The 24,440-nt window shown below is 42.6% G+C and overlaps 1 protein-coding gene and 1 pseudogene across 3 annotated transcripts in view; one reads left to right on the plus strand and one right to left on the minus strand.

Moving 5' to 3' along the window:
• Positions 1 to 1,272: 1,272 nt before the first annotated feature.
• On the minus strand, positions 1,273 to 14,805 carry LOC123818564 (annotated as a pseudogene).
• RABGAP1L (RAB GTPase activating protein 1 like) overlaps positions 14,042 to 24,440 on the plus strand; it is a 453,918-nt gene continuing 443,519 nt past the window's right edge. The window contains exon 1 of one of the 3 annotated variants that reach the window (XM_045838840.1): positions 14,042 to 14,186. Coding sequence is in view for 1 of the 3 variants with exons in the window: in XM_045838839.1 (XP_045694795.1) it covers positions 15,035 to 15,037 (3 nt within the window). In the remaining 2 variants the exon portion in view is untranslated. Of the gene's footprint in view, positions 14,187 to 14,915; positions 15,038 to 24,440 lie in introns of those variants that run through there. The other 2 variants (XM_045838841.1, XM_045838839.1) reach the window with 2 other exon arrangements.

Raw genomic sequence — 24,440 nt, forward strand, 5'->3', positions numbered from 1 at the left:
GTCAAGCAAATCTCTTTCAACAGTCTTTTCCCCCATTTGTTCCCTCTCATTATAAACGGAGTTTATGTTCTCTACCTCCAATAGGGGGCAATTATTTTAAGTAGAACAATTGTACCACTTTCTCTTCAATGTATTAATGTTTGTCTCCAGTATGGAATCTTATCTCGGGTGGCTTAGGTTTAGAAAAACAAAACCCTCCAAAGAGCATCATCCCCAGGACTTTAGGGACTATAAATATAATTGAGAAACTTTAAAAAGAATGGAGTGCAGGAAACTGTAAGTGCAAGAAAACCTCATTAATAATCACCACTTAAAAATCTGTCATACGGAAGATAACCACAAACTTAAGAGGGCTTATCTATTAGTGTCTATAATTTTAAATTGATTTTCAGAGACATATTTCCCAGACAAAATCAAAGGAGCATTCTATACTCTACATCTTTAGTATTCAATGCAGGAAAATGTAATTTAATAATAGCACTTTGCACTTACTGTTCTATGCTTTCCCATATTTTGGGGAATAGATAATGCAGGGATTATTATCATTTATAGATTGAGGAAACTAGGACGTGAGAATGTTTAAGCGACATGGCCAAGACCTCATTGCATCATGGGAGGACCAGAGTTCTTATTCCATTGTTTTGTTCTTTACTATCAGTAGAAATTGTGTCTTTGATTAATTACAGGCATTCCCTTTTCATAGTTCAGTATATAAAAACAAAACAAAAAATCTTAATGGGTTTGTTTCAGATCTTTCTGTAGAAGAAATGAATAGCTAAGAAAAATCCATGAGTGTTGACTTGAATCACTTGACCACGATAAATGTAAGAACGTGAATGCTTAAGAGTTGTGCAGAACACACTGCCATTACTGTTCTTAAGGTTTGTCTCAGGTAAAAGATTTCCATTATAATCCACTTCTTCTTGGCATACAATGTAGCCTTCGTGTAACTACGTGTCTCCTCCAGAAACATTAAAAACAAAAGAGAGAATGTTTTTCTTGGGTAAATAATGGAAATGGAGCAATGCTGTATGATGAGCAACAGTTAGAAGGATTCAAGTTTATAGAACCTAAGTATAAGATTATGCTCATCATATAGTTGTAAAGTTTGCAACAGGCCTGAACTATTTTGTGGCCAAATAATTAAGATAATATTATACAGTAACTATCTGTTAATCTGACTTTCAAAACTTAATTTTAAATCAAAGAAACCACCATCCATCAGAAAAATAGTTGCCTTAGTTTTGTTTTTTTTTTTGACACAGGCAAAGTTGTTGATGGTTTATCGATAATATTACAGTAGAAAGATTCAAACAGCTCCGCGTGGTGTTTTGAAATTCATCCTGACTGCAGGCTGAGCGACCTGCAGGGTGGACAGACTGCCAAAGTCCAGGAGCTTCAGCATCTCCTTAGTACAGGACAACTTCGATGATCTCCTGGTCCAGGGCTGAGACCTCGGGAACGTAATGATCTCTCCTCTTTCTCTCCTCCTCCTGCAGCTTGAAGGAGATGCCTCTCACGGGGCCTCTCTGAACCCGCTGCATCAGATGCGTGACATAGCCCGCTATCTTGTTTCAGAGCTTCTCGCTGGGGATAATGGTGATCTCACACACGCGCTTGTTGGTGTGGAAGTCATTGCCCAGATGCGTGTAGTTCTTCTCGATGATGACCCGGGCCGCCTTCTTCACAGTCTTGGTATGAACTCGGCCCATCTTGGCGGGTCCCTGGTGAGAGAGCAGTTTTCTTAAATAATGTTATAAAATTGCTGTAGTGGAAAGTGGTTATTATTTGGGCCACCTGAATGGCTTCCCTGTACCTAGAGAATTTCTCATTTTAAAAATCTCGGTGGCAAGCAAAGGTCTTTCCCCTAATGGAAGTGGAAGATGTCAGATACTTTCTCTGCCTCCCTTGCAGCTAGAGTACAGGCATGTGACCTAGGCTTTTCATTCAGACATCTATGCTGGGCCTTTGACTCATAGCTGGACACAAGCAATAGACTGCTTCTCCCTCCATCCCCTCTATCTGCCTTTCTCTCTCCCTGTCCCCTAGAGGCAGCAGATGTTACTGCAAAAGTGGCCCACGTATTATCTAGAGCTTGATGTCCATGGCAACTGATGTAAGGTGACAACCTTGTGACAATTTGCCCAGCACTTTCCCAGTGTTAGCATGGAAAGCTCCAAATCCCTGGAAGTCACTCAGTCCCAGGAAAAACCAGGATCGTTGGTTACTCCAGCCAATTTTCTCATCAGATCAGTTCCGTGGGTGGTTTTTCCCTGCTGCTTATGTTCAAGCCTAGTGTTTCAGCTCTCCCAGCATGTCTGTGAGCCATACAATATCCCTTAAAAACATTTATGTAAGTGTCACCCAATATCCTTGTATTCAAATTGTTCTGCTTATATCAGCAAGAGTTCGTCTCCATTGCTGCTGCTACTAAGAGCTTTGAGTGAAACAGACACGTTTGTGCGTAAGCAGTTTGGAAACCTGTGCTTAACAATGACTCTAAGAATTATATTGGTTTAATTTGGCTCATAGGGTTATATGGACCCTATTTGATGTTAGTGAAGCCTTTTAATATTATGAAAGATGCTGCAAAGCATCACAATGATTATTCTAACTGTAATTTTAAAATCCTGAGATATTTCTGATAGTTGAGACTCTCATGAACCATTTCCCCTTGATAATGAGGTAAATAAACATTGAGAGAATATAAATCACTTAAAAGTAAATTTGCTACCAGAACATCTTTGAATTTCCCCATCCTGTCCCATCCCATCCCAACCCCCCTAGAATTTGCAAATGCTTATTTCTGCAGATGAAGGATTTTAAAGTAAAAAAAAAATTCAAAAAGGAAATGGCACCTCACCTCACCCCCCTTCATTTTTGGAGCATATGCAAAAAGTTCTGTGTTGTTTCTCTTATAGTAAGACGTCCCTCCTGAGCATATGCATCATCTGCCAATCAGCTTCACCTTCACGACATCCTCATACTCCTGCATTCGGATCTTTCGTCCTTTGGAGAGAAGACCTCCAGTGAGGATACTCCTGTTCACAAAATGGTTATTAAAGTGTCATTACATATGTAGTACACCTTTATTAATGAAAATGGAAGAGACAACAAAATGAATAGCAATAGGGTCCATAATTCTGCCACCGCAAACATTTTGGTATTCTTTTTTGTAAGCACGCATGTCTACATCTATAGGATTTTTTAAAAATTTGGGGTCACACTATACCTACCATTTCAGAAAATGCTTTATTATTAGTATTGAAAGTTTCTTTCCATGTATATGCACAGAAGATATAATGTGAAATGAGTCAGACTCTCACAATGTATACAGAGGTATCATGACCTATCATCAGTGGACTTTTAGACATTTTCAGCTTTTATAAACAACACTATTCAAATGACACATATGTCCTTTACATTTTTATGATTATATCCCAAAAGTACATATTAGAAGTAGAATTTTTACACCTGAAGCTATGCTCATTTTTGAGACTTTTCTTATATTTTGCCAAATCGCTTCCCGGAAAAGTCTTGTCTTTCATTCCCCTGCTGGTCGTCCATGGAGCTGGTACTGCCACTGTCAACATTTGAGTATTAGCAGTCTTTTTAGTCTTTATCGGTTTACTTTGCTTTTTTTGTTCTTTTTTTCCTTTTGTTTAATCTTTATGAAGTTGATAAACAAAGAGATAGCTCATTGTTCTATTGATTACTAGTAAGGCTATAAACATCTAGATATGTTTTTTAGCTTTGTAGTTCTTTTTTGAATTATCTGCCCCATCAAGTGGCCATTGTCTTTACTGTGTATATACGAGATTAACCACTTCGTCCTACCTTTTAAAGTGCGAGGAAGCAAACTCCATTCTGAACAGATTTCTCACCCTCCGCTCCCCAGCTGTCATTATTTGCTTCGTTACCATCACCTCGCTACTTGATCTTCACAAATTACTACCTCCCTGAAATAGGTTTCTGATTTCCAATCTCAAGAAGTCCTTGCTCAAGAAGTCCTCCCACTTAAAAAACTTATTTCCATTTATCCCATGAAGTCTCATGCTAATGTTGTACTCCTTATTTTAAATATAGATGTTTAGGAATTTATACTTTGTATAGAAAGAAGTCCAGCAGATAGTACCAGAATGCACTTATTGTAGTCGGTTTTCTCTTTTGGTTAAAAATATTATCTCCCTTTTTAAAAAGGAAAAATGCATGTTTTGTTTTTTCTCTTCTATTTGAGGAGCATATACACCATCGAATAAAATAGTTTCAATGCTGGTATTTGTCACAAGCCGGGCGTTTAGAGGAAGTCCATCAGTATCTCTGCAGCAGTGTCTGCTGCCTATTGCCCAACGGCTTTGCTGCCCCTCGTGTCCGCTATGACCTCAGAATCCGTCATCACCCACTTCTGTAGCCTACCTGCTGGGCTGTTGCTGGAGGCTGTTAGTATCAGTCACACCAGAGAGAGGCGAGTGGGCGGGAAACTCTTCAGGGGATCTTGGTTGGCTTTTCTATCTTAGCGCTATTTTTAACGCTCTGCAGTCAGTGCCGGTGACATTAGACAACGGCTGAATCTCAGCGCACTGGTCGTGCTTTCCCTGGCGCAGTCCTCTCCCACCGTAGAACCCTCTCCCAAGCTGCCTGCTTATGCCTAGAGTGACCATATGGCTGCCTTCTTCTGGGAAGTCCCAATTTCAACTATCTGTTCTGTTGCCAAATCAGATGTCAGACCATATGCTTCATATTTGCTTTGGAGAAATGTGTTCACTTACCTATGTTCGAGCTCATCAAGACTTCTATTGATTTTGCTAGACAGCTTATGAAAAATGCCGTTAATCCAAAATGCAGCTCAGCTGCCAGACAAAAGAGTGAGGAATTTTATCTAAATAAAATTCTAAAAAAAGTGGCTACTTTGGGTTTATTATTACCGGTTAGTATTGCTATTGTTCTCATAAGGATTTTTGTTTTTAAAGCATAATGTACTGGAAAACTGTGCTAATTTTATCCTGGTTAAACATGTCTCTGAAAGCCTTGGTATTTGAATCCTGACCCTGTAACAAAGGTTACAGAGGATGCATAGGAATTTTCTACAGAAGCACTCCAACCTAACAGGTATGATTTCTCAGCGTGAAGTACCAGATCACCAGGCAGAAATTTCAGACGAATTTCCATCAGTTAGATGGTTTTTAAAAACCACAAAGGTCAGGGAGTGGAAAGGGAGACTGCATTTGTGAAGAGTGTTCTTTAGAGAAAGCTGTGCTGTGCGTCTTACACCCCCCTCACCAGAGCAAAGGAGGCGAGGGTGCTGCCCCTTCACCTCTGGCCTAGTGAGTGGGCATTCTTGCAGGATCACCCAGGGGACTAGGATGGGAAGGGTGGGGTGTAAAGGGCTGATGTCTGACTCCCCACCCAGGACAATCTAGAGGGCCTGGCAGGCTCTTGTTATTAGAGAGGATACACCCAGGGGTTCTGGGACCAGGGCTTGTCAGGACAGAGGACGTATAACGCATCCCACAGACCACAAAAGGGAAAAAGAGCCAGTCCAGAGATCTTTTTGACACCACCCCAAGGGAACTGCTTGAGCTATCAGGTGAGTTCTAATAGAAAAAAACTACATGGTGTGGATATCAAAAAAATAAATAAAATAATCTGAGGCTATGGGAGAAGTGGCAGCCAGAGGAACAGGAGACACGGTCCGTGTCACAGGAGCTATTGGAGGAGTCACAGCTTGATTGGCACGAGAGCCTCAGAGGAACTCACACAAGTTCCCACAAGACAAGAGTCAGCTTTAAACATCTGCCAGTCCCAGCCAAGGAAGACCTTCCTGCCCCCGTGCCCTATCCCCTCCCTGTGCTCCAACCAGAGACTCCAAAAACAGCAGCTGAGTGGAGGAGGAAGTCAGCAGGAAAGGGAGAGGCAGCTGACCACATGCCTTTTCTCCAAGGCTTTCCTTTCTCAGTGTCCTATGGAGGCTGAACTTGGTGATTTCAAGTGATTGTAAGAATAAGTGAGCAGAAAAGTCATGAAAGTAGTAGCTGAAATTTATGTCTTGGGGTGGGGTGGGGGAGGGGAAACTCACCCTTCTGAATTAATTTCTAAGAACAGTCAGGTTTTGACTGTATCTCAGAAATCACACCAGCTCACTGTGATGAATACACAGACTTTCCACTGGATATTGGGTAAAAAAGCCTTTCAAAACTTGTAGGAACAAGACTTAGGGGGAAATAAGCATGCAAGCCCAAATTTATAAAATAAAAATTTGCCGTTCCTGTATTAGGTTCATTCACCAATTACTACAGTAGAGTCCTGAAATAAATGAATGTAGAATATTCAAACTTTACTTTCAGTAAAAAGATTGTTGAACTAAAACAAAGCTTTTAGCCATGGTGATTAAGATAAAACAGTGACTGCAATTCTTGTACAGCTTTCCTGTATCACGTCCTTTTAGATATGATGGGTCCAGATAAAGAATTTCAATTTTAAAGGGATTACATTGTTATGGAACTGGTTTAATTCTCTATTCTAGCATCACATGCATCAACCAAGAAGGAGTGTGACCCTAAAATAAGGTTCAAGGGTAAGAGCAATGCTTAGAATTAGATTCTGCTACAGTGAGCAAAACCACAAATAATACACCATAATAGACTAAATAGACGAGGTTTCATTCTCTATAAAAGAAGTCTGGAAGTTGAAATTTCAGGTGGGTCGGAGGTTCTACAAAGTCACCAGGGACCTAAACTCCTCCCAGGTCACCTCTCCACCATTCCCGCGGGGCCCTCTCGTGTCCCGGGTCAGATGGCAGCCGGGTTCCCCCATCCTGTCGATGTTCCAGGTCCTGAGGGGGAAGAGACAAGGGCCCGTTCCTTCTCCTCGAAGAAAGTTTCTGTCATTCCTCTTTTGCCAGAATGCACGGCTGCAAGGGGGTGGGGGGCAGGAGTTATTCTGAATTGAACAAATGTGGGTTCTGTTACTAGGGTGGAAGGAGGAAATGAATGTAGAAGGAAGCGTTTAGGAGTCACTGGCATAGAGACTTAACTGCATTTCTTCTACTGAGATGGCTCGGTCAAACACTGAGTGCTAATACATTAGAATTATTGAAAAAGGTGATTGTTGTACTCTAGGTATTATTGTTTTTAAAAGCTTGCTCTCTCTTTGTAGACAACATTTTTGTCCCTTGCAAGCAGAGAAAGACTAATTTATGATCAGTTTTCAGGAAACTCAGTAATTTGTTGTATTAAAGTTCATTATTTCATGGAGAAGAGAAACATCTCAGTAATTCTAAAATTTGTGACTGTATTATTCATTCTATCATTTATACAATGAACATTTACAGAATGTTTAGGACTGAGGGAAAGAAAAGACATGCTTTTTGTCTTCAAACAACTAAAAATAGTGGAGATAGTCACAAGAAATTTTAAATGTAAGAAATTGTTACAGCTGCTGTAAAAAACTGTGTGTTAGGTGTTGTGGGGTACAAAAGAGTGAGGTATTAATTCTATAAAAAGAGATTGAAGGGTGTATATCCAAAGTAAGGTACAAAGTGATGGTAGAATTCAACTAAAAATTATAATGCAATTTTAAGTATGCCAAAAAGCATAGAGAATAACACCGCATTCATTCATTGACTCACCGTCTACCTCATAAAATATTATGAGTATATAATCACAGGGCATACTTTTTATTAAAAATAATCCTAGCCCTGGCTGGCGTAGCTCAGTGGATTGAGCACGGGCTGGGAACCAAAGTGTCCCAGGTTCGATTCCCAGCCAGGGTACATGCCTGGGTTGCAGGCCATGACCCCCAGCAACCACACATTGATGTTTCTCTCTCTATCTCTATCTCCCTCCCTTCCCTCTAAAAATAAATAAATAAAATCTTAAAAATTAAAAAAAAAATAATCCTAAAGCCTAAATTTTGGTATGAAGTTTGAAAGTATTAGCAATGAGATATATATGTATTGCCATCAAATCAAAGAATTACAGAGTAGTAAGAATCTTCCTGAAAGTAGAAAAACATTAGAGAAAATGTTCGGAATCTTTTACTATATTCTAAAGCAACAGTGTTTGACATTTAATAATTCTCAATTACTTTCATGCTAGGTAGACTGTCATAGAACTTAGATACAAATCTTTTTTTTTCTTTCAAATTTGCTGCTTCTTTTTTTTTTTTATGTGGCAAAGGGAAAAGGGACTAAAAAATGTCTTGTGGGAGGGGAAGGGCATGGATTTCCCTTGACTCAGAAGAGGAAAGTGGTCATTTTCCTGGCTTTGCCCTGCAAGTATTTGTCATTTTTGAAGTGGTTTCTCCGCAAAACATATGTCTTTAAGGAATATTTCTTATACGTCCAATGTCTAAATTCTAGCCCTGTGGCGAGTACTTCAAGGGAACTTGGGGCCACCGCCAAAGTCAAGGTCGTGTGCCTGGTGGAGGGAAGGCCTGGGGGCAACCACTCTGCTAAAACGGCCTGCACCACCTCCACTGGAGGCCGGCTCCCTCTTCAGCTATAGAGTTTCTTTACACTGTTCCAAAATAGAATTCCTTTTCAACGATGTCTTTACATTGTTAACAAGGAGCTCCTTTCAACCATTTTCAGCACTGTTTAAAAATTAATCCAATTCCTATTAATATGGGGACGAGGCTGACACAGACTTTCTACCTTCCCCCAAATCTCTAAGTGCTGAGGCGATGCCTGAAAAATGGAAAAACAGATGCCGCCAATCTCAGTATTCTGAAAGCAAGAAAGGGGAACACGTTAGGTTCTAGAAAAAGGAAAACACAAAGCGGGCATTGGAGGGAGCTGAGGCCAACGACCTGTGAAGCCCAGTGGGTCCTGGAACTGGAGAGGGAGACTGAAATACACAGGGCGTCCGGGAAGAGGGGAGTGGCCACACACTGATGACTATTCAAGCTGCGCGATTGGCACATGAGGACTCACACTATTTTCTCTCCTTTTTATGTGCTGTAACACTTTTGTAATAAGAAGGTTAAAATAAAACAAGTCCTGGGTGCCACCCCAGCGTGAGCGAGTCTCTTAGGTGTTGAGCATACAGGTCTGCATGTTTCATAAACGTCTTATGTGATTTTTGACATGCACTAAACAGGATCACTTCCCCAAACCGAAGAGGACTGGTGGTGAGATGAGTTTCAGACACCTGCCACAAGGGGTGGGAAAAGCAGTTTTTGGTAGGTATCCTTTTCGTTTCTTATCCAATTACAAAAGTAGGACATTGGCTCTGCCTGCCTCTTCTACTACTAGGAAACTTTCTTTTCTTTTTCTTTTTTCTTTTTTCTTCCAGAATGCCCATCCAACTTTACTGGAGGAAACCCTGCACTACAACTGCTTTCAGTAATGCAAGCCCTGCCCCACCCCAGTGCCTGGCAGGCTCAGACGATCATCTCCAGCTGCTGGGCATGCTCGGTGGCCTTTTGGGCCAGCTCTGTGGAGGGGATGGTAGTATCTTCTGGCTTCTGCTGCTGGCTGGCAAAGCTGTAGTAGTAGTTGAGGCCCTGGCCCCACCCTTGCTTCTTGGTGTAGTCTGTCATCTTCGTGGGTGTGTTGAAGAAGAGGATCCAGGAGGCTTCCATGAAGAGGATTTTCTCATAGGCCTTCCTGGTGCATCCAGCAATTTCATCTCTGATAGTGGCCAGCAGGTTGCCAATAAAGAAGGTATAGCTCTCGGCAGGGATGTTGCCTTTGGCCAGGAACACCTCGTTGCAGCTGCCCTGCATTAGGTATTGCTCAAGGGACACAGGATGCTCGATGCACACATTGGTCTGGGCGTTCTTGGCAGACAGCTGCTCCAGCTCGGTGTGGAACTCAGCCACGCGGTTCTGAGACAGCAGGACGAGGAGGTTAAGGCCCAGGAGCTGGGGCATGTATGCTGACTCAGGTTGCTGCACCCTGTAATTGAAGTAGCAACATTTGAGCTGGGCCATGTAGCATTGAAAGGAAGGGATGTCCTTGCATAGGATACTCCACTGAGCCCCAATCTCCAGTATGTCACGGGCCAGAATGAGCTGCTGTTTGGTCAGTTTGGCCCCTGTGGTTGGTAGGAAGTTGAGCTCCAGCAGAACCATCTTGAGACAGCCCAGGTCTTCACCGCATTGGTAAAGTTGGGGCTTTTACAGGTCCACTCGCCCTTGAGCTGCCAGCCACAGCCTGCAGGACCCCACCTGAGGCCACCAAAGGCCTGGAGTTCAAGGAGCCCACAGCCCAGTTCAAGGCTGCAGCTGCCATCTTCCTACTACTAGGGAACTTTCTGATCCCTATATACCTATTGTTTGATTTTGTTCTTACGCAGTCTTAAAAGACTGATTGTAATATAGAGTCAGCTGATTATAAAGGCTCAGTATGATTTGCCTGAATTACTCTGAATTTCAGCCCTACATAAAACTGTGAAATAGAACACAATTTCTTTGTCTAGGTTCCTCTTCATTCGCTGTGTGATTCCTTCCTTCCTCTGATTCCCAGTATCCTCAGTACCTTTTCTCCAATCTTCCCCCTGTTAAAAAAAATCTAATAAACTCATTTATACAAGATTACTGATTCGAGTCATGAAGTACTCATTTCAGGGAAAGTTCATTTAAATAGGGCACAAGATTTAATTCAAATTTTTTAAAAAAAGTGTAGCAATGTATTCTCGGGGAACCTAATCAAGGAAGGATTTTTGGAGGGGTAGTCCAGCTCAAGATCTACTAAAATTTTACCAAGTAGACTGTTACCTATTCATTCCACTGGAAACATATTTTTAGAAAAGTTAGATAATGTAACTACAGCTTTTTCATCTGTAACGTTATGTGAAAAATTTAGCATTGGCTGAAAGTAATAAGAGGCCAATTTCAAACTTTCTTAAATAGCTAAGAAAATGTATTGGCTTGGGGAAATCACTAAATCCAGGGGAAGGGGTGGGCTTCACACTGGGTTTAAGCTCTGCCATCATGTGTCAGCTTTATCCTGAGGCTGGCTTCCCGCATGGTGGCAAAGTGGCTGCAGTAACTATACGACTCACATCCACCCATCACGCTAGCCAGAGCAAGTGGGGGAGCACATTTCTTCTCCCAGCAAACACAAGGTCTGGCCTTCCTTATGACTGGACCAATTTAGACCTGCCTTAGTGTCTGCCCATGAATACTCACAGTTAGAGGTGAGGACGAGGTTAGGCTGACTATGGGCATCAGTTGGGGCCCACACCTGGAGCTAGAGCTGGACCTATTCCCATTTGAATCATTTGCTGTGTGAACAAAAATGGGGTTTTATGAAAAGTAACCTCGTGGTGATCTAATAATCATAAATTCCCAGTGGGCGGGTCATGGTGGGTGGTCATGCCCCAGGCCTATAACTTCTTTAGTGACAGGTTTTTAAGCCAGCCCTGTCCATCTTGTGCACGTTGACACGCCTTTGAAATGCCACATAAACTTGACTATCCTTTTTATTTTTTTTGTAAGTTTGACTATCTTGTAATCTAATCCTTTGCTTTCTCCCTCCTTCACGACATCTTTCTTACATTCCTTCCTTAATTTCAAGTGCATTAAAGAAACTGTAAAACTGTTATTCTCCAGAGCATCTGCGATCTTACTTCCTGACAACTGTTGCATGTTTGTCTCAAATAAATTCTTATAAGAATTCCTTACAGGTTTGGATGTTCTTACATCAACAGCTGCCTCACAACTCAGAGAAACAGAAACACATGCTGGGGAGTCAACTAGTAATGCCCGTTATAAAAGCATTACAATATTCCACCCAGTAAATGCCATACCTTACAGTCTTCCGTTTTTGTTCAGTGTTTAAGTTGTCCCCCGTGTTGTTACATTTATGATATTTTAAATCAGGAATTGTAGACCTACACGAGGGACACAGGACAGTGCATGGCACAATGGGAAACAGAGAAACCGTGGGGAGAGAGTGCACGTCCTACCTGAGACTGTCACCAGGTGAAAACCTAAGCTGGCTGTTACCGAGGTTTCCATGTTTTCAAGAGCAGCTCGGAATGCATGCAAGACCTTCTGACATAACCTTTAGAAGCACCATGCAGATGCTTAAACAAAATATGTTTGTGGGTTAGATCTGGACCTAGGCCACCGGTTTCCGTCATGGTATGAGTCACACTACAATGTTTTATAACACCTTCCCCCAAAGTGAGAACTTCAGTCCTTCCGTGGACCTGGGCTGCAGGGGTGTTTTTAATGCAAAGGAAGCCATAGTGGGGAGAGAAGTGAGCAGCGCACTTTTGTATGAAGAACATTCTGTTTTTCATTCTTTGGCATGTACTTGGAATTGTGTTTCTTGTGGCAAGGATGAGTTTGCACTGAAATCACCTTCGCCGTCTCTTATCTAGGTTCTCTTGGGACTTGCTGCCATCTAGGTTCTCTTGTGACATCTCTTATCTAGGTTCTGTTGTAAGGAACAGTTCAGTTTTACCAAGTTGCCCCTGGTGATTAGAGGTGTGACATGGGGCCATAGGACAGTTTTTCTTTTCCTTGTAACAAGCTGGCACATGGATTGATCCTTTAATAGTGACTTAGATGTTATGCTCCACTTTAATGGATGAATTAAACAGCTAATGATGGCCTTTATTATTGCTTTCAGAGATATGAGGAACTGAATTTGTGGAACACTACTTATTTTGGACTCACCATTGAAAATATTTTATTTTGGCTAAGTTTTTTTACTGAGTGCAGCTAATCACCACAGTGTTGCCCTTTTTGTCAAAAAGCTTCTAGTTAGAAGATATCAGAAAGCAGAAACTACAGCTCTCTCATCTGAGGACTTCCTCATGGTGCCCAGTGTAACTTTACCAGCACTTTATTCAGTAGGGGCTCAGTACCGACTTGTTGGCTGATTTTTTAATAGATACTGCCTCAGGAAATCAGTGGGGGACTTGAGTTATTCTAACTCTAACTTCATTAAGTATCAAACTGCCAGAATTTGAGTCAGCCCCAGAGCTAGGTGTATGCTTGAGATACAGAGGTTAATAAAAGGCCCAAGGTAGTTGCCACACTCCATTCGCCCTGTAGACATTTAAATTAGGAAAAAGAACTTGAGAGACAGAGTCTGTGGACAAACGTTTATTTCTCAGGGTAGCTTTTGCATCTAGGTGGGCAAATGAGTGCAGGGGAATTGAAGTGGGACAGAAGGGAGAATTTTAAACTACAGGAGTCATTGTAGAGCTTAAATCGTTAGACACGTACGTAATTAAGTCTTGCTGCATTGTATTCATTTATGGAGTCCTTCCTAAGAGTCCGGCACTGTGCTGGACTTTGGGGAAGATACAAAAATAATGAAGCAGGTTCTCGAGCATTCTCTAGGGGGATAAACTATTGCGCGGATTTACCCAGATGAGGTTGAATATTAGGCGCCACACACAGAAACAAAGTGCTAAGGAAATCGGGAAAATTTTCAGGCCCTTTCTGGCTGCAGTATCTAAGAAGGAGGAAGTCCACACAGTTCAAGGCTCAATCAGTGCAATATTTGTAGAGGGAAAGAGTTGGTTTATTTTATCGCTACCTACTTTGTACGCCTCAATTTATTGCCCCAAAGGATAAGGAGGTGTAAATGAGGGCACCTTTTCTTTTCATACATAAGCAGTGCGGAGCGCTCTCCTGTTACCCCCGCACATTATTTCCCTCTTCCATCTCCCCTGAGCCCCGCCGAACCCACCAACTAGGGAGCGTTTCGCGAGCCCACGACACCCTGAAAAAGGCACAGAAAAGAGTTCGTATTCTTTAAGGTGACGTCCCTGAGGAGGACAGAGCATTACTGAATGCAGGGACATCAGCTTTGTAAGGAAGAAAACAATCTCCCCCAACCCCCCTGTCCAGGACCCTATACTAACATCCCAATCTCTGCGGGTCGCCTTTCCCCGACCCCAGCCCGTTCGCGGCCGGGCACGGCCTTGCACGCCGCAGCCCTCAGGAGCGCGCGCGCGCGCCGAGGGGCCCTGACGTGCGCGCCCCCGACGCACCTCCCCCCACAGCCCGCGCCTCCCCCTCGGCCCGCCCCTCCCTCGCCTCTTCCTGCCAGCGCCCTCCTCCCCTCCCTCTCCGCTCCCTCCGCCCCGCTCCCTCCGCCCAGCCGGGGCTCTGGCGGCCGCGGAGTGAACGGGACCGGCCCGGCCGCACAGCGCCGGCGGCGGCTGAGACGCGGGCGCCTGGCGGAGTAGTTGCGGCCCTGCCCGCGGCGACGTGAGGAGGTGAGGCGAGGGCGGCCTGCTGGGGCCGGCGGGCGGCCGCGAGCGGCGGGCCGGGCGGGGGTGTTGGCGCCGGGGGAAGAGGGTCGCGGAGGGGGCCGGGCCGGGACGCGGCGCGAGCGGACCGCGGGAGGAGGGCACGGGGCGCGCTCGGGACTGTCGATTGCCGCCCCGACCGCGAGGTTCTCCCGGGTGGCGGCTCCTCGCGGGCCCGGGCGGCGGGGTCGGCGCCCCTCACCTGGGGGCGGGGTGGCGCCTGGGACGCTCGGCCCGAGCCGTGCCCTCCTGACATCGCCGCCGCCCGCGCCTTGGCCGCTGCCGGGGTCGCAGCCCCAGCACCGCCGCGTCCGGAGGTTCGGTGTGTGCTCGCCGGCGGTCGGGGTTCCGTCCCGGACCGGGTCTCGCCCTCGCACTCCCCCTGTCCCCGCCCGCACCTCGCCCGGCTCCGGCGGTGGATGCTTGTGGTTTTGCAGTCTGGGATGGGCTGCGTCCCGGGCAGATCCCTACCTGCAAGGCATGCCCGGGTCGAAGTTGACCTCTGGCCTCGGCACTCGCGGTCCAGGTCGTGGGTGCTGAGTCCCGAGGACTGAGTCAAAGTTTCTGAGACGGGCTGGTACTTCGCACGGGTCGCCCGCGGCGCAGGGCTGGGCGGCAGTGCGTCAGCGGCGGGAGGGGGCCCCCCGGGCCAGGCCGGCGAGGGGCGCCCGGGCTGCTGCAGCTGGGGCGGTGCGTCCGGGTGCTGGTGTGTGTCCCTTGTGCCTCTCAGATAGGCTCATCTCAGGAAACGTTCCAAAATTTAGGTGGTCAGTGGCACAACGTGAAGGGAACCGCCAACCTCATCATGCACGCTAATGGTAGGGAGAACTTTTGCTTGCTTGACAGATTTCGGCGCTGACTGTTTGGAAACTGATTTCCAGGCCTACACGTTCAGTGCATCTAAATTTCCTTGTACATGGTGGGAGGTACGCGGTTGCTTGTTACAATTCTGAAAACACAGCTTCGTGAAAACTTTCTGATTTTCCTCGTACTCGGGGTTATGTTGGGTTTCTGCTGCATTTCTGTAGGTACCCGGTGCTATGAAATCAGAAGATACAAACTTGAAGTTTGCTTGTGGTCAAACAGGCAGTGGATTTTGTCCATGGAAAGTATTAGCCCGCAAGTTGCTAGCCCTGGAGAGCTGGCCTGCGAGTCAGTTTCCCAACTGAGATTCCCTATGAAACTGATGATGAAATTGCCAAGGAGAAAGACACGATGAATTTCACATATACATTACCGTCAGATTGTATTGAATGCTCACCTGCTTGGGGAGCTGGATGAGACGCTGAGTTACACTGGTGTCTATATTAAATCAGTTCAAAAATGTGCTCTTACATTATCTATAAATAAGCCAGAGGGGGAGAATTGGATGTAGTTGGGCAGTGGCTGTAAGTGAACATATTATATAACCTACTTTGTGTTCTAGAAAGCTGGAAACAGGTAGGGGTCCCAGCACTATTCAGACATGCAGTGAATATACCAACCAACCTAAAAACATGTGACTATAAATGTATGATGTTTTTTGGGCGCCTGAGTTATTTGATGCCAATTTTTATGTATTATAACTGTGATAGTCTGAGAATTTTTATTCCTTTGCTACTTGTTCCATGATTTCATGTCATTTTCCTTTCACTCTAAAAGTTGTTACGATGTTTTTTTATTTGAATGACAGAATTTTATCAGGCATATGAAACAGAAGTTTTCATGTTTATCAGCTCACTAATTCTAAATTTATGACTTCTGAAAACTTGTACTTAAATTTTTTTTGCCTTAATGCATACTTGAACTCGTTTAATTACTGTATATGTATTTGAACTCAGATGATACAGCATCTCTCTCTTTTGAGTAGTCGAAAGAAGGAATTCGGTTGTGCCAAGTAAAAATAGTATGAGTGGGAGATAACCAGGCTTCTAGAGATTAATTTTGAAGAGAGTAAAGCAAAAATTTCTTGTATTGAGGGTCTGCATTTTAGCCTACCAGTGTCTCCAAGTGTTGTGGGAAGGATTATGGCTGGAGAGAGAGTGTTTGGAGAATGAAGTAGATATTGTAGCCTCTGGGGTTCCCAGGCTCAGCGCTTTTTCACTGTGTCCAACAAGTTTTAATGTATTGCTACATGCGGATAGCTCATTCCTTATATGAGTGGGTCAGGTTCTGGGTCTGGGGATGACTAGCCGCCCAAGGCTGATCCGGCCCCTGGTGCTGCGAAGACAGCTCAGAATTCTTACAGATATTTTTATGAGCATTTGTCCTCATGGAGAATGGAGGCAGAGAAAGTACAGACTCAAGTGTGAGTTATGGTAAAACATACTCAGTTTTTAAGGAGAGGTTTAATATTCTGAGGATGAACACTTGATTTGACTCTTGGCTTTTCAGAGTGGGAGATAATTTTCACTTTGTGGCCAGTGGACCCTAATGAGGAAGAGTTAATGGAATTAAGCAGAACTTGTATCTTAGCATTCTCCTTTTTCCTGTTTCATTTACTTTCATATTGTACTCATTTAGCAGGTAGAATGTCAAAATTGTTTGATTCTAGCAACTTTGTGCTCATGCTGACTCCTTTTTGACATTTTTGGGGGATTTTTTGGTGTAATTTTTGGGGATTTTTTTCTGGGAAACTTCTAGGCATGCATTTAGTTGATTTGGAGTTAGAATTGGGCTAAGATTATCAGTATATTTGAAATCCTGCATCTTCTTGTTTTCTAAGTAGCCTTAAAAATAGAAAACACAATTCTTTATAAACATTCATGGAAAATCTGGTTACAGATTGTGTTGTTGTGATAGACATAGTACAGCCAAAAATACATTCAAGAAACTTCCCCTCTCTTTGCCCAGTTTAGTAAGCTCAAATAAGACAAAAATAAGAAAGTATTTTTTTGAATAAAAACCTGAATATGAAGTCTAACAACTGTTTGCTGTGGTGTTTTTTCCCACTGGCTATTCTAAATTCAAGAAGTACTACTTGTCTCTAGTCGATGGCACAAACTTAGTTCCAGTAGGGAATTCTCAGTATTGGAGGTCTCACGGAGGGGTGCAAGCGTGTGCTGGGAAATTGGCTGGGAGATGTCAGGTATGGAAACTTACTTTTTTACGGCACTGGTGTTCTCTATACCCAGGTTCTCAGAGGGGTGGGGTCCTGGTACAAATATCACAACACTTAGATTTTTTTTTCATACTGTAGATTCCTTTTCTCCTCTTCTCCCAACCCTTTGCTAAATGAGCCATTGCTACTTGTGGGAATATGTTGTACCCCTCAGGTATGTGGGGCTGAACAACCGCTGAGAACCTTGTTCCTTTGCTGATACTTCCTAAACCAAAGTGCTACTCCCTATAATTTACCTCTGGTGATACCAGTAGGCATTTGTTACTGTCATTTTTGCAGAGAAATACAAATTGTGGTGGTGAAGAGACTACGTATGTAACCAAGAGTAAGATGTATTGCATTGTGTAGTACCCATGGGAGAGCCTAGGTGGTCGTTTAGCTGAACAGTTATTAAATTGTTTTGACTGTGACACAGTAAGAAATACATGTACCCTGATGCAGCACAGGCACATGAAGTTTAAAGAAGAAGTTTGGCGAGACAATACTTAGTCTTTTCAGGACCTTGCTAGAGCTGGCTCATCCTGGTGGTTTGCAAGACAAATGTATGCGTTTCTCTTCTCACTTAGCTCCATATGCAGTGACCTCATGGTGGTAGCGGGAAATCGGCCGTGTGGCAGTATTCACACCAGGGGGATCAGCAAGTGGTACAATTGAGGGATTTCCCCACTCTGGATAGCCAGTGCTAAATGCTACACTGCTACAGCACACTTTGATATTTTCTGTTTCATTTTATTTTTTTTTAAAGCTGGGTTTTGACCTCCAAATTGGATTTACGGCCTGCTCATGTAACAGCTTACAGTGGTTTAGTCCACCTCTGACCTTTGCAGGTGTACACACTAAAATACTGAAGTTCAAGGTCATATAGCTAATTATTAGCAAAGCCAGGTCTCTGGACTCCTAACCTGGAGAGTTGTTTTACTGGGGTTCTCTTCTCTCTTAACCCAAGTTGTTCAAGTAGCTCAGTTGGATGGCCTCACATGTGCAAGACATTGTATTAAGCTCTTGGAGTAGAGATACTGAGACATGAACTTTGACCTTGAGGCCTTTGTGCTCCTGTGGGGGATTAAATATGGAAGCAAAGATAATGTAAGGGAGAAAGTAATATGTGGAAAAGAGATATTGATAAGGTACTACAAGAATTTAGAGAGATGGAGGAGAGATTACTTTTAGTTGAAGGATAAGACAAAAGGTGACTTTTAAGCCATGCTTTGGAGAATGAGCAGGATTTGGACGTGTCGAAATGAGACAAACACAGAGGGAAGGCCTTTCTGGGCCAGGGCCATCAAAGGCATAGAGGGAAAGAGCTAGGCAAGAAAGAGTCAGCACCAGATGGTGAAGAGCCTTGAATGCCAGTTTTCCTTTCTGCTTTTCAGTTTCTCTCTCATTTCTGTTTCTGGGGTCACCCAGCACTTCTTAACATTAAATAAATTTATAGGCTGTGCTCTTGGGTAGAGTATGACCCAGAGAGCACTTAGGTATCTATCCTTCCAGTAAAACCGGAAGGGAAAAGCATGTGTTAGGAAAACAACCTTAAGCTTACCGATCCTAAAACTATTGCAAAGGGGAAAATATTTTCTCTGTAAGGAGATACCATTGTTTTTTGTTTTGCCAAATAGCCTCAAATTGGCTATAGAAGAGCAGGAAGCAATTTTGCCCTTTTCAAAACACCGTCTAAAGCGTGATTTCTCAATGTTTGGCTCTTGATTTTTGGAGGCAGGTCTGGTTCAGGCAGAAAGGCAGTTTATACAGATCCACAGCTGAGCTGATGAGCTTTCAGAATTTAGGGCAGCAAGGCTGGGGTTTCACACCACAGCCAGCTGTGTGGGTTGATAGATTTTTTTCCTCAAAGTAGTTACTTGGATTTCAGCAATTATGTGTGTAATGGCCCGTATGACTGGGGATGTTTTGAAGTCCTGGATGGAGCTTGCCGTGTTCCACAGTGGCGTTAGGTGCCTAGAAATGAAGATAAACGACAATAAGTTGTGTCTGTTAATCATACTGATGCATTGTGGCAGTTCTCAAGGTTTTCTATCTGGTGATGATTGCACACTTACTGCTTCTAATGAAAATGATGCACAGTCAGATTGGAGAAGCTTTACTTCTCTTTGACCTACTAGTTCTGTAAAGGTAAAAGCCCGTTTAGACTGTTACCCAGGTAACAACACACACAGAAACTGTTGGAAGCGTGTGGAAAATTTTGGTAATCTTGGTAATAAAGTTGCTGTAATAAATAGCTACTTGGTAAAAAAAAAAAGCTGGGCGACTTCTGGATGGTTGGCAAAGAATTTTCAGGATGAGCTTTGGTTCCAAGATATGTATGAATTGTGACTTGGCCATACTGTGTTCTTCATTTATTTAAGCTGCTGGTATGTAAAGTATCAACATATATATTGTCCTGTCACTTTAGGAGGTTTTAGCAGTTTCGTCAGAACTGCCCCACCAGATAGCACAGCCCGAGCAGCATAAAGATTCAGATGCAGCTTCCTGATACTCATACCGGTTGAATGGACTGGCTAATCGTGTCAGCACAGAGGTTTCTTTTTAAAAAAATTTATTGTGTGTGTGTGTGTGCAGATGTGTTGGGCTTTACAAATTGAGTTTATTAGAATCCTTCCAAATTTTCTACCAGCTTTGTTGTGTGTGTGTGGTGCAAAATGTGATGTTGATGTCCTCAACCTAAACTATGCATACATCTTCTGAAGATACACACATATGTGTATATCTGTATGCACGCGTGCACGCATGTGTGCATACAGACACACACACACACACTCATAGACACCCTGCCCATTAGTTGATGGGATTTTTTGGTGAAAATATAGTTTACCTGGCAAATGTCTAAAAACAAGTGTCTAGCTCTGTGAAGGCTATCATGTGAATTAGTCACAAATAGGTCAGGAATGCAAACCCAAAGGGATTTTTTTGTATGCCAAATTTCCAAGAAAGGGGTACACATTAAAAGGAAAGTGCAGAATTTATTCATGTACCAGGGAGGGGCTTCTCAGGCTCTCCCCTGCCCCACGTAAGTCTCTCATATTCTGCCCTCATTATTAGCAGTAATCAAAATCAGAGGACTTTAAATTCAGACTTTCCCTCCAGAGGATGCAGATAACAAACAGTATTTTTAAGAAAAATACAAACCCATGGTTTTCAGTTTTCAAGTTTTAGGAGACATGGAACACTAGTTTTGATAAGCCTTATAGAGTATTTATGCCGTGCTTCAAGATGTATTTGTCATTTTGAGGCCCTCTGCTAAGAGCATTATGTAAATGCAAATGGTTGTTAAAGTGGTAATTAAGTATTTCCTTGAGTAGATTGTTTCTCTGTAGTAAATTTATCTTGGTATGACACTTTGAATAGATTATACTTTAGTGAAAAGTCAACCATTAAAGGGGATTTATGCATATTGTCAACAGTATGGTTTATTAGGTTGTTTTACAGTAATTTTATTTCAGTAGCTATTTGCTGTCATATCTCATTCACTTATTATTTCCACAAACCTCTTTTGTCTTGACTGTATTCTTTCATTTTAAATCTTTGTCTCATATTTGCCCTGCTGTTAATAGCCATGTTTGGAATGATGTTTTGATTTGCCTTCATTCTAGTCTTTTTGTGTTATACAGATGTATCACTGCCTATCAAGTTGGTACTGAATTGTAATTTAGTTAGTATCTTTTCCTCCATCCATTTCCCCCCTCAGTAGTCTAGAATCAACTCTAACATGAATGGAAGCTTCCTGGTAGTTAATGGGAAAATGAAATTCGGTATTATAATTCAGATCCTAGGACCACTTATTTGCCAAGTCTAGTAAACCTATAAAATTTTTATGCAAGAGTTATGCAGCTTAATGAGTCTTGGCTTCTAGGGCCTGTTTTTTTTTTCTTTTTAAATTCTGTCCTGAATTTTGTATTTCTTGTCACCATTGTCAATTTTGATAGATGAAACAGGTTTCTCCTGTTGTGCTTGGTTTCACAAACAATAAAAATAGCAATCTTTACCATTCGAAGATACCAGGAAGTTTTTAAAAGATGATCTAGTAACAGTAGGTTAGGGAAGCCAGTTTGTTTAGCAATTAATGATATTTCCTGTTTTTGCTTGTAAATCTCATGTTTGCCTGTGAATCATAGTGGAACTTTATTATGTTTCACTGAGAATTCACCTTTCTAAAGAGGAGCTTCAGCAATTTTGTATTTTTGAGAATTTCATTTGGAGGAGAATGACAATAGTAAATTTTAGAAACTTTGGCCAAAGGGCGATTGGGTGCGAGGTATGTGGGAAGAAGAATAGTTATGAAGCTGCGAAGAACTAGAAACATTTTTGGCTTTGTGGAAGACAGTGTAGGTTGAATTGAAGACCTTACTTCTAGATCTAGTGCTGCTGTGAGATTCAGGGAGAATAAGGGACTTGCCACAGTTTTTTTCTTTTTGAATAATAATAAAAAACAACTAACATTCACCGAGCATTTATATGGGTTAGTTATCAGGTAATGTGCGTTATCTAGTCAGTCTTCACAATGACTGTATGAGGTATGTGCTATTATAATATTTCCAGTTTACAGATGAGGAAACAGGCTTAAAGAAGTTCAGTCAGTTGCTTAAGATCACGTAGCTCTTAAGAGGCAGGTCTCTTTTGCTCCTAAATCTGCCTATAGTAACTCCCAACTCCTACTCTATGTTGATGTTTCTTTACATGGGGATGGTGATACTTGCCTTGCCTGTTTCATAGGTTGGTTATGAGGATAAAAATGGTAAGGTTTACAAAAGAATACCTATAAATGTGCCTGGTGTTTTCATTTTACTGGATAGTTTATTTTATTTTAAATTTATTTTTAGAGATGGGAAGGGAGGGAGAAAGAGAGGGGAACATTGAAGTGAGAGAGAAACATCTATCAGTTGCCTCTCCTATGAGCCCTGACTGGGATTCAAACCCTAACCGGAATCGAACAGACAACCTTTCACTTTGTGGGATTGCGCCCAACCGACTGAGCAACACCAGTCAGGGTTTACTGAATAGTTTTTGAGAAGCCAAAGAAATCTTTGAACTAGATAAACACATATATTACTTTGTAATCACTGATGACATAAAATAAGTCAAACAAGTGACTGTTTGAAAGGCTACCATAGGCAAAGTAGAAGACACATTTTGTGTGGGTTCTGAGGATCCTTGAGTGAAGGGCAGAGGAAGGCAGAAAGGTAGCAATCTATTGATTAAAAGTGGGTTGAATGATTTCTGGCCACCTGAATTCTTTCTACAATGAGGAGTATATGTAAACGACATTAGGTGATCTCTAAGATCCGTCCAACCTTGAGAATCTATGAGTTTTCATAATAGGCGACTTTTCTTCGATTCCAATACCTTAGAATAGGTTGATAGACCTAAAATATCATTTTTCTCTAGTTGGGATTATCATCAGGCACCATTCATTGTCAGGTTTGGTTTTTTTTTCCATGTAGATTGAACCAATGTGGGAAAAATGTAGTTTTATATTTTTGCTTTTCTCCCCCAGTAGATAAAGATGCTTTTGAGAGTATGGTGGGTAAAACAGCTTAAAATAGTAGGTTGACACATGCTTGTTCATAATACTTTTCTTATGACTGTCCCTTAAATTTAGATTTCCTAAGTGTGTATTTTCAGGAGAAAATTAATATTAGTATGGGTATGAAAGGTCATTTTTATTGTATGGAGTGCAATAGCTTCAGGCCGCTTTGTACAGTTGGTTTCATTCACAGCAATGTGTGAGAGATCTTTTGATTGGTTGTCGCTTGCACGCTGCCATATGGGGACCTGGCCCACAACCCAGGCATGTGCCCTGACTGGGAATCAAACCTGCAACCTCTGGGTTCACAGGCTGGTGCTCAGTCCACTGAGCCACACCAGCTAGGGCTCTGTCATACTTTTTAAGTGAATTTGTAAACTGTGTTAGAACTGAATTTTATCTGTCTCTCTATCAATAAGCTTATTAAATGAAATCTCTTAAAATGAATAATAACTAGTATATAAAAATGCAGTCTTTGAGCAAGATGGCAGCAAATTATTTGTTCTGCAAATTAGACTACTGGCCTGAACAACTTTCTCTAGCCCTTGTACGTGTTATGATGGCAGTGGTTTCAAGTACTAGGTGGAAAGACTGCAGTTTCTTTTCTTGGACTTACTGCTTTTTGACCTTGTTCACTTGTATTGGCAGCTGTGCTTCTTATTGCCATGATCTTGGCCTTTTTTTGATGGGATTGTTATTGATCCACTTCTCGGGGAGGGAAGGACCTTGAATCTGAGAGGCTTACTAGCTCTGTGACCCTACTTAAGTAATCTCACTTCTGGGTTTATATATGTCTGTAAAATGAAAGTATGGAGTTTTTTGGACCATAAGACACACCCAGGTTTTAGAGGAGGAAAATAGGAAAAAAAGCTTTGAGACCAAAAAATGTGGTAAAATATTTAATAACAAAATAACATAGGCCGCTGCCCCCCTCAAGCCAGATAAGCTACATTCGGACTATAAGACGCATCCCCGTTCCCCCCCAAATTTGGGGGGGAGAGTGCATCTTATGGTCTGAAAAAATATGGTAATAATTTCTCATGGCTGAAATTTAAGAAATGAAATGGGCGTGTGGGACATAGAGGGTGCTCCATACATGGTTGGTATTCTCAGCTCTGTTACCAAGCCAGAATACTCAGTGTCACTTATTTATTAGTGACTTTAATTGACAGCAGCAAACCAAGAAATAGGGTGGGGGAAAATTGGATGCCATGGGGAATGATGGCAGAGAACCAGTGCTCTCGACCTCAAATGAAAGGCACGGATCGGGGGGGCCTGTGGCTTTTTGTGAAGGCTTACAGGTGGAACCAGATTGGTCAGCTGTGGCATCACATCTACACGCTGGCTTCAAACCCGATAAACCAGATGGGTGGTTTTTTTTTTAGACATTACAATACTACTTACTTGATTAGAGAATAATTTTTTTATTGAACTGAGTCCAGTTCATTCAAGGCTTGTGGACCGTTGAATTGAGATAATGCGTTAAGACATTTCTAGGAGTGAAGTATTTTTCCCCCTTTCTTTTCCCCTTTAATGACACAAGCTGTTGAGATCTATATGGCTGCTTCTGCTGGTGGGATCTGCC

The sequence above is a fragment of the Phyllostomus hastatus genome, unplaced genomic scaffold (assembly GCF_019186645.2).
Source record: "Phyllostomus hastatus isolate PE091 unplaced genomic scaffold, TTU_PhHast_1.1 phas_contig_283, whole genome shotgun sequence".
Lineage (NCBI taxonomy): Eukaryota > Metazoa > Chordata > Mammalia > Chiroptera > Phyllostomidae > Phyllostomus > Phyllostomus hastatus.